Genomic DNA, 8,939 nt, shown 5'->3' with positions numbered 1-8,939 from the left:
GCGGGGGGGGGAGAAATAAATAAAGAAAATTAGCCATCAGTTAACAACTATGCCAAGCATTTCAAACAACTATTTCCTCTTAGCTTTATTAGACCTATTTATTAAGTAGAATTTAGAGAAACAGGGGAGGTTTTGAATATGGGATCTAATTCTTGCACACGTGTCCATGTGTCGTATGTTAAAAACACACACCCTCCCCTAAATGGAATTTCCAAGAATGCCACCATGCAAGTACTATTACCAGGAAAAATCATCTCAATTCCTGTTGGCAAATTTGAATGGCTGTTTTAATAGGACATCTCTGACACCAGCAAAACAAATACTTAAACAAACTCTAAATTGGATTTCTGTCTTTAATCCACAAAGGAGCCTTAGCTATTAGTCAGCTGCCCACCAGCAACAACCCCAGAACAAAACAGGCACTGAAGATACACAATGCCTGGAGACTGCAGGGCACTAAAGACAACCAGTATATTGGCAACTCTAAATATTTAATCTTCATATCCTAATTTTTGTTTAAAAGAACTGATGGAACACAAGCAAGGTTAGTAGGAAAGTACAAACATGCAAAATGTAACTGAAAAATACGAAGTCACTCTGATCCATAAATAACTTGAGCTGTTTTTGTAAACAGAGGGAGTTATTTTTGCCACAGCAGGTGTGAAATTACAGTAGTAGTGATACTTCCAGATCAGTTTCCCTAGATGCCTCATTTCGGGACTCAAGCAAACATGTATGCTTTTAAGAGGAGACTGTACTTGAGGAAGAACAGATATCTCAAAAAGCTGCATAAGGTACATTCTATAACCACATCAAAACCTTTTTAAAAGGCTTCAAAAGCTAACTGCTTTAGTAATCTGAAATACACTTTGTTTTTCTGTTGACTATGTATCACAATTTTAATCTCAAGCGTTCTGCAAAATTCACCACTAAATTATAAGTAACTTACTAAAATCTGACTGAAATCTCAGGAAAAAAAACACAAAGATATTTGGTGGTTTTGGTTTGGTTAATTGTATAGATAGGTGTATAGATTTATTATATGAAAATTGTTCTCTGGTGTCACAGAACCACTAATTTTCTTTCTTAAATTGAGAAGAATAACAAAAATCTAGTTTGACCAGGCTCCATAGGCAAACATGAGGAACAGAGCTTAAAGCAGTTTAAAAGTTTAGCTAAAATACCAAGAATGGGCTCACTGTGTACAAGGTAAACCATCCTTTTTCTGAACACGTGGTCTGATGTGCGTGTCTGAACTCTCTGATTCACTTAAGCTGTTGCTAGATCTCCATCACCCTTCTACTTCATCAAAAGCAATGTTACAGTGTAAAATAACCATCCCAAATATGAACATAAAGCCTGCCACTCACAGTGGAGTAACCCAACTGCTGTAGCTAACTCCTAAATCCTTTCACTTTTACTAGAAGTCTGTGAAGCCCTGCAGCCTGTGCACTCCTGTATCGCACTTGGTCTTGAGAACTGGAATGAGCTTTCCATTTCTCTTTTGGTGACAGGATTCCCAACTTGTCATCAACCCCAAAAAAAAGAAAAAAATTTTAACCATCTCTTAAATACCACCTCGCTGCCAGCAGAAATGAAACCATGACCCAGCATTTACAAGTCACAAACTGTATCTCTTGCTCTTTTGAAACTCAACTTACAAAACCTGAATACAACCACAAGTTTGTAATGGCTTGCCTTTCGAATACCCAGATTTGCACTGCAGTCTGCAAATAGGGGAGTGTGCAGGAAGGAGAAATCACTACCTCTCTTCCCATTATTTTCTATTTTCCTGCTAAGAACAAAACCTCTCAAGTGCTGTTCCTTGTAAATGTGTTGGGGCAGGCAACAAGACCATACTGACAGCCAATATGCAAGTGTCACTCTAGGAAATTAGCTAATGCATTTGCTCCGAGGACTCTGGCTCAATAACCTGCCCAGCTTACAAGACAATGCTAAATACTCAAAAAACAAAACCAAAACACACACACACAAACACAGAAAAAAAAAAAGGAATAAACCACCCAGAATTACTACACCCACACATCAGCCAAGATCTGTAGAGATGCAAAAATCCTCAGGACTACAGGAGAAAAGAATGCTGGAGGTCCACACTAAGAGTGGGGCCTCTCTGAGCTCCTGAGCAACTTCAGCCTGACTTGCTCACTGCTAGGGGAAAGTAAGATAAATCAATTAATCTTATCTAACTTCAAGTGCCTACACCTGAGCAAATTGTTGAAGTCACCTTTACGATCAATACAGTGAGTAAAGTCAAGGCAGCAAGTCATTTAATTAAATGGAAGTGTTGCCCTTAGCAGAAGAATTACTGCTCTCTATAGACTCCATAGGCTGTATTGATTTGATCTATACAATGCAAACTTAGAAACCACCATCAGATTCACACACCTCACCCACAGACATCTATGCAACAACAGCGCCCATCCCAACACACCTTTAATTGCTTCACTTTTTATTTTGCTAGGAATTAAAAGTTACTTTTCTTTTGATAAAGCCATTGTCACCTTATACAACTAGTCAAACATCAGAAGGTAGGAAACACAAACACTCAAATTAAATTAGGACTATACAGACACAATAGTGACTTTACGAACAGCTATACCCCAAGACTTGATCAAAGAAAGAGGGAATTCTAGCAGTTCATCCAAAATAAAATTATGCCTAATAAATGAAGCTATAGCAGAGCTCCAGAGATGGGCAGAAACACAACCGAAGCTATACAAATTTGATACAGCTCCACGCATCAATTGAACAGGTCTTAAAAAGACAAGAATTTTGAACCAAGATCAGATTTTTGCCTTTCCCAAAGTCTACTGGCTCTTTCCATTTTCTGCCACACAATCTACCATCACAAATTCTTTACACAGTAATTAGATTGCTTTTGTATATTTCATTATGGAAGATACCTCTTCAGTGACAGTTTGCCCAATGGGGAAAAAACACTCCAAAACATTCCCTTAGTTGCTGCCACTAGCTCAGTCCCACACTGCCATATGAATTCCTCCTCCACAAGGTGTCAACATCCAGGTTACTTCCACATATTTTATGCCTTGTGCTCTCCTGCCTGAACAACAGGGCCAAGGAAACCCAGAATTCCCACATGAATTGCAAAGAACTTGCGCTAAAAGCCGCTGTGAGTCCCTGGAAAACATAAAAAAGAGTCACTTCAAAACTCTGTCCTTCTCACAGAAGAATCTCTTACCACCTCCAAGCCTTCCAGGCTGTTACAGTTTTCAAGACCCTCCAAGCATGAGTATGATAAGCTCTCTCCAATCAGCATTTGAAGCTCTGAGAAGGCTCATTCCCAACCTTACAGTACAGGTGTGAGGAGAGCTGCCCTGCCCTCCCACCACCTTCATTTTTCAATATACCTAATAAAACATTGGCATTCCTCCACTCACTGTAGCTTCCACCAGATTCCACCTGAGGCAAGAAAGTCTGGGAAAACCAGCTTCGTGGATATGGAATATATAATTACATACTCTCTGTAACGTAACCTTCTCTAAGGGATTGCCAATCAGTCTTTGCAATGCTGTTAATTTCTGGAGGCCTCAGACCCTCCGAACTCCCCATATCTTTCCTTCTTAATGCAGAACAGCATTCCACGCACATGAAAGTGCTTGAAATCATGCAAGTAAGACCCAGCAGGTCTATGTGCATCGTTTTCCACACTGCATACACATTCTATAAGCAGAGTGAGGCAATACAAAAGATTAGAGGCAGCACACCTCACAGGTGTCTTTATGCCAGTCTGCAGCCTCCTGACCTCAGAGGCTCAACTTAAGACTCAGAGACTGTTGTAATCAGGAACAAAACCAGTTGGTTGTGCACAAACTATTGCATTCACATGAGCCTTCAAAATGCTGCCTTCTAATATTCTAGCCCTTGTGCATAAACTTGTCTTTATCCTATTTTTAACTAATAGGACATATAGAATGTAAGGACAGAGGCCTGCTCCTAAACAGCAGCTGTTGAAGCTAGGACCAGATACCTTAGTGGTAGAAAAGACTCAAAGAAATCATGGAATCAGTTCCCTTCTGCATAAGATATTTTTCCTGCCCACTATTCCCAATTTTTTTTTTTTTTTTTTTTTTTGGGTGGGGAGGGAAGGGTAGATGGAAAAGAAGAAATACATTAGCAGCAACAGACAAGATACACAGAATAACAATGTTTTCAGGAAAGATGCAACAGAGGAGATCATCTCACTACAATTCTACCAGTTCTTTAAAGTAAAGCCTTTGTAGAAAACAATTCTTTTAAATAACACAATTTATAGCAGCTATAGTAAAGGATACACATTTTTGAACAGTAGTTTTCTTATTTATAAGTCTCTCTTCTATACTCTCTGTTGCTACGTAAAAACTATATAGCTGAAATATTTTACTGCATATGGCTAGTCTCAAACTGACAGAACTTATTAATGTGAAATTGGGTACCTCATGGTTGATGACAGTCCAGCCACAAGATGAATCACTGTCACTTGAATTTTCAGACATTTTCAAAGCACACTGCAAGTAAAAGTAGATTCTTTTAACATGCAACATATAGAATTTCACTGCTCTCAAGGAAGAAAGAGAAAACAGAAGAATCCAAATCATGATGTTACAGCAGGACCACACTGACTCACAAATTGTTATTCTGGAATTAAAAAAAAAAAGTTTAGAAAGAAAAATATATTCTTTGGTGCATGTTTCCTATTACCTTTTTTATATTTGGAGCAAATACAGCTTTGCTGGATAAGTACCTATTTTGGCTAGCCAAGAGAGCTCTTGGACTAGCTGAAACCACACACACACACACACAAGGCTAGACAAAAAAATCAGTGATCAAATTTAAAATTCATCTGTAGCATCATTGTTTAAGACATGTTTCAGTAGGGGCAGTCATTTCTGAATTGTTACACGCACAAAAACTACAGCTCAGTCAAGAAAACCACTGGGTTTTTTTTCGCAAAGACACAAAATAGGATCTTTTGGAACTAATTCTCTTCAACTACTGGGCAAAACAATGTTTCATGTTTCTTTCACTCCTCTCAAGTACTCTCAAACATAGTTACTGATTCTGAAGGAAATTCAGAGCGTACCTTGAGAGTACAAAAAGAGAACAAAAAATAACTAAGAACAAATTTCACTTGTTGCAATACTACTTGATGACTTGGCTGGTTATTTTCAGAAGAGAGCTGTCTGGCTCCAGCTGCCTGTTTATTCTTTTCTCCTGCAGCAGGAGTACAGAGTATTCACTATTGTTACCCAGTCTGATTATTTTTTAAAGTTTTTAACAGAAAGACTTTAAAAAGAAACTTAATGCACTTCCTATAATTAAAATTAAAATATATTGAGTTGTTAATTAAAATTTACTATGGATTTATCTTGGGGAAAAAGAAATTCTCAAAAGTAGAACAATTTCCAATCCATTGTGTGTTATGCTATACATCCAATGTCATAAAACAGCAAAAGAAATCATGGTTCACTAAAGCTTCTATAAAATGATGATTCTATTGACAAAGCAGAGAGTTCTGAGACCTTCAGACATCTGCTTTACTTCCCACACCAGGGTACTTCTGGCGAGGACACAGAGAAAAGCACCTATTTGTTTGAATTTATTTACTCTCTACTTATCAATCTTGGTTTTACTCCCAGTTTGTTAACACACAATATATACACAAACCTTGGATCAGAACATCTACATATGCCAATGTGGCTAGAAATTTGCAAAACAAAATATAAACTTTCCAATTCCATTTTACAAAACACAGGAAACATTTGTCTCATGTCTCTACATTATGGTACTTAATTGTACTTTTTTTTTAACATGACACTATTTCCTCATCAACCTCAACTAATGTACTTGGGGTTCCTCTGTAAAAAAGGCAAGTGACAATCATAACCACAGTTTATAAAGCAAAAGTATTCACTAACAATCACAGTAGGTACCAAAGTCAGAGAAACTACATTTCCACTCATTATAAATGCCTACTTTGAATATGGTTGTCATTTTCCTTTAGATCTCATTTCTTCCTTCATCAGTGCTTTTCCTGGAATCTCAGACAGGGGACACCAGGAGGGGGGTGGGTGGTGCTTTGCTTTGGGTTGTTTGGTTGTTTTTTTTTTTAAAACCTACTGTGTTCAATCATCAATTTTTATTTATTTAGCCCTTTTAAATCGTACTTCTTCAATCATCAAAATAACAAGTGCCCAAATGGCAAAGACTGCATTCCAGAGCTCCCATGAGACGATAACATCTGCTTGCTGTCATTAAATGATGTTGCATTTGACCAGGTGTCCAGCAGCAGCATTCCTTCCAGAGGAAGGTAGCTGCCAGCACCAGCAGTTGCCACCTATCAGAAACATGGCTGGCTATGTTGCCAAAACTGTACTGCTGATCTGAAATTAGCTTTGCAGAATTCTCTTTGGTATAAAAACATTCCCATTTAATTCTACAGTTCAGTGAACAGTGATCATAAGAGCACCAAATTTACTGTCACTGAAAACCAAGTCTTCTGCATAACCACAGAAAATGCAGTCTGGGGCAAACAGAGCACAGGTAGCCCCCCAGCCCTTACTAGTGAGTCTGATCTCCACTGGGGAAGAAATCCAGGCTGTGGCTTCATGACACGGCAGTTCCAGTTTTAGTGCATCTCAGTGCTAGATGAAAAACAATGAAGTCACATAATGCAAATCCTTTAACAGAAAATAAGTGAATGAATCTGTTGATACAACTGTATTTACAAATTTTGGAAGGGCAAGTTTTAAGTGCAGACCCTGTGCTGGAGATTGTAATGTCAGTGTTCCTCCAGCTAACTCAGCATTTCATCATGGGCCCTGGCCTAGTCAACATGAATGCTAACATGTTCTCTCTCTCCATCCAGATCACAGACTGACAGACTTAGCACTGCTTAAAACCAGTTCTACTTGATACACAGCCTTGGCCACAGGCTTCATGGAGCATTAAACATCTGTCTTCCCTTCCCAAACAAAAGCTTCAGGACCTCACTATGTGGGTATCAGCATCATCAAAAACATAAAAAAACCCCAGAGGAACACACAGACAAACAATCATAATTTTCCATTACTTGCTGGCCTTGATAAATTGCCTCAAAAGTCACCTACCTTTTATTCAACCAGAATGTTACACTAATACTGCATATCTAACTTCATACAGGTGATCAATCTCCAAAATAGAAAAGTTTTTAATAACAAGAATGGAATAAAAAAGAATAATTACAAAAACATTGAGAACTGCTAGATTTATCAAATTTATTGACAGATAGATAGGATGGCACCAGACTGACTGGCAGCTCTACGGTCTCTATATTCCTATAAGCACATTCAGCAAATATATATGTGTAAAACAGTGATCAAAAGCAGAACATTTTATTAATTACAATTAGTTAGCTCTAAAAGGGTTAAACTGCCTAAAAGGCTTTAATAAAAAGAACACCCAGATACAGCGTTCCTGAACTTCTGTCATCAGCTGAACAGCTTATTTCTGCAAAAGATTAATAACACACACAGAGTCAAAACTAAATCTGAGGTCACAATCCAGTCCCTTAAGTAAAATGAAATACAGAAGACTAATCTGAGCCCAAACAGAGCTCAGAACAAAATCTTTACCAGCTTGTATCCACCATCACCAAATGACAAAGACCAACTAAGACCCTGTGTGCTTCTCCCACCAGCCAAAGGTGCTGGATGCACTGGCACTGTCTTTAAAAAAAGAAATAGCTTTGGGGCAGGAATCAAACAGACATAAAACCTGCAAACTTCCTAATGAATCAAGATGATCCTAGTGGGTTCTAGTCCAGGAACAGCAGGGATAAGTGAAGGATACAAGGGAGGATTCCGTATTTCCTGTATGTCAGGCCAAGCCAGAAGAAAAGACCGATAAAAAAGAAAAAAAAAAAAAAAAAAAGAAAAGAAAAACACCCCCACCCCCAAATACACACAGCTCCAGTGGTTTGGCTCCTCACTACATACCTTCATTGCCACTATTTTACAAAAGAAAGTGACAGTTCAAGTTCTTCTATACTCCAGTTTAAACTGCAAAGCTGACCCTAGGCCCATGAATATCCTACACTGTCAGTGACATGGCCTTTTAAATTTCTACAGACAAAATAAATATCCATTACGTTCAGAGTTCGACCTTTATGTATTGGGGGGGAGGGAGCAGGGAATCAGAGCTACTTTCTTAACCTTAGTGAAATGCAAACCAGAAGCGTAAGATGTAAAAGCTTACAGCTATATGGACTGTTGATAATGTCACACCAAGTTATCCCCTATATCTATATAAAAATAAATATGGGATATCACATCCCGTTTATCTATTCTGAAGCAAAATAAATACCGGTCTCAGAAAGGATAACCATTCCAGTCTAAACAAATCCCTAGGTTCTTCCTTACACCTTAACAGAGGATTTCAGTGAGCACTGACAAAGATGAATACCAAGGCACCGATAGGAATCTGTGTTCTCTAGAGTTTGCTGTGCTGTCATTCCAAGTAAGAACTCAGCTCCCTTCTACAGTGGCTTCTTTGTTGCACAGCAGAAATAAACACATTATAGTGGTATTATAATTTAGGGTTTTCATGCAAGTTTATTATTTCTACTGAGCAATATAATTTGTTTCCCAAAGTAACATTTTTCTCCTCCACGACCATATTTAGCAACCCATAAAGACCATTTCTTTCCTACGATCTCCAGCAAGCGTGGCTTACCCCGCCGCAAAGTCGGGCAGCCAGCCCCTGCTCACCGCTACTTCTCTCGCACAGGTGTTACCGCATCACACCTGAGACGGAAAGCGGCGCGGAGCCGGAAAGGTTAAAGCAACAATAACACGGTTTATGAAACACAACACCTTGCATCAGCCGGAGGCACAGAGGCAATGACGGAAGCGAAGGAAGTTGGCAAATGCCAGCGCGCAGGG

General features: G+C 38.8%; 1 protein-coding gene across 1 annotated transcript in view; it reads right to left on the bottom strand.

Moving 5' to 3' along the window:
* CCPG1 (cell cycle progression 1) overlaps positions 1-4,514 on the bottom strand; it is a 20,799-nt gene extending 16,285 nt beyond the window's left edge. Inside the window, exon 1 of the mRNA XM_010013232.1 lies at positions 4,428-4,514. Within this exon, the coding sequence (XP_010011534.1) occupies positions 4,428-4,514 (87 nt within the window). The remainder of the gene's footprint in view (positions 1-4,427) is intronic.
* Between the last annotated feature and the right edge of the window lie 4,425 nt (positions 4,515-8,939).

Source organism: Nestor notabilis, unplaced genomic scaffold (genome assembly GCF_000696875.1).
Source record: "Nestor notabilis isolate BGI_N333 unplaced genomic scaffold, ASM69687v1 scaffold2684, whole genome shotgun sequence".
NCBI lineage: Eukaryota > Metazoa > Chordata > Aves > Psittaciformes > Psittacidae > Nestor > Nestor notabilis.
This window is presented reverse-complemented; position numbering and strand designations above follow the sequence as displayed.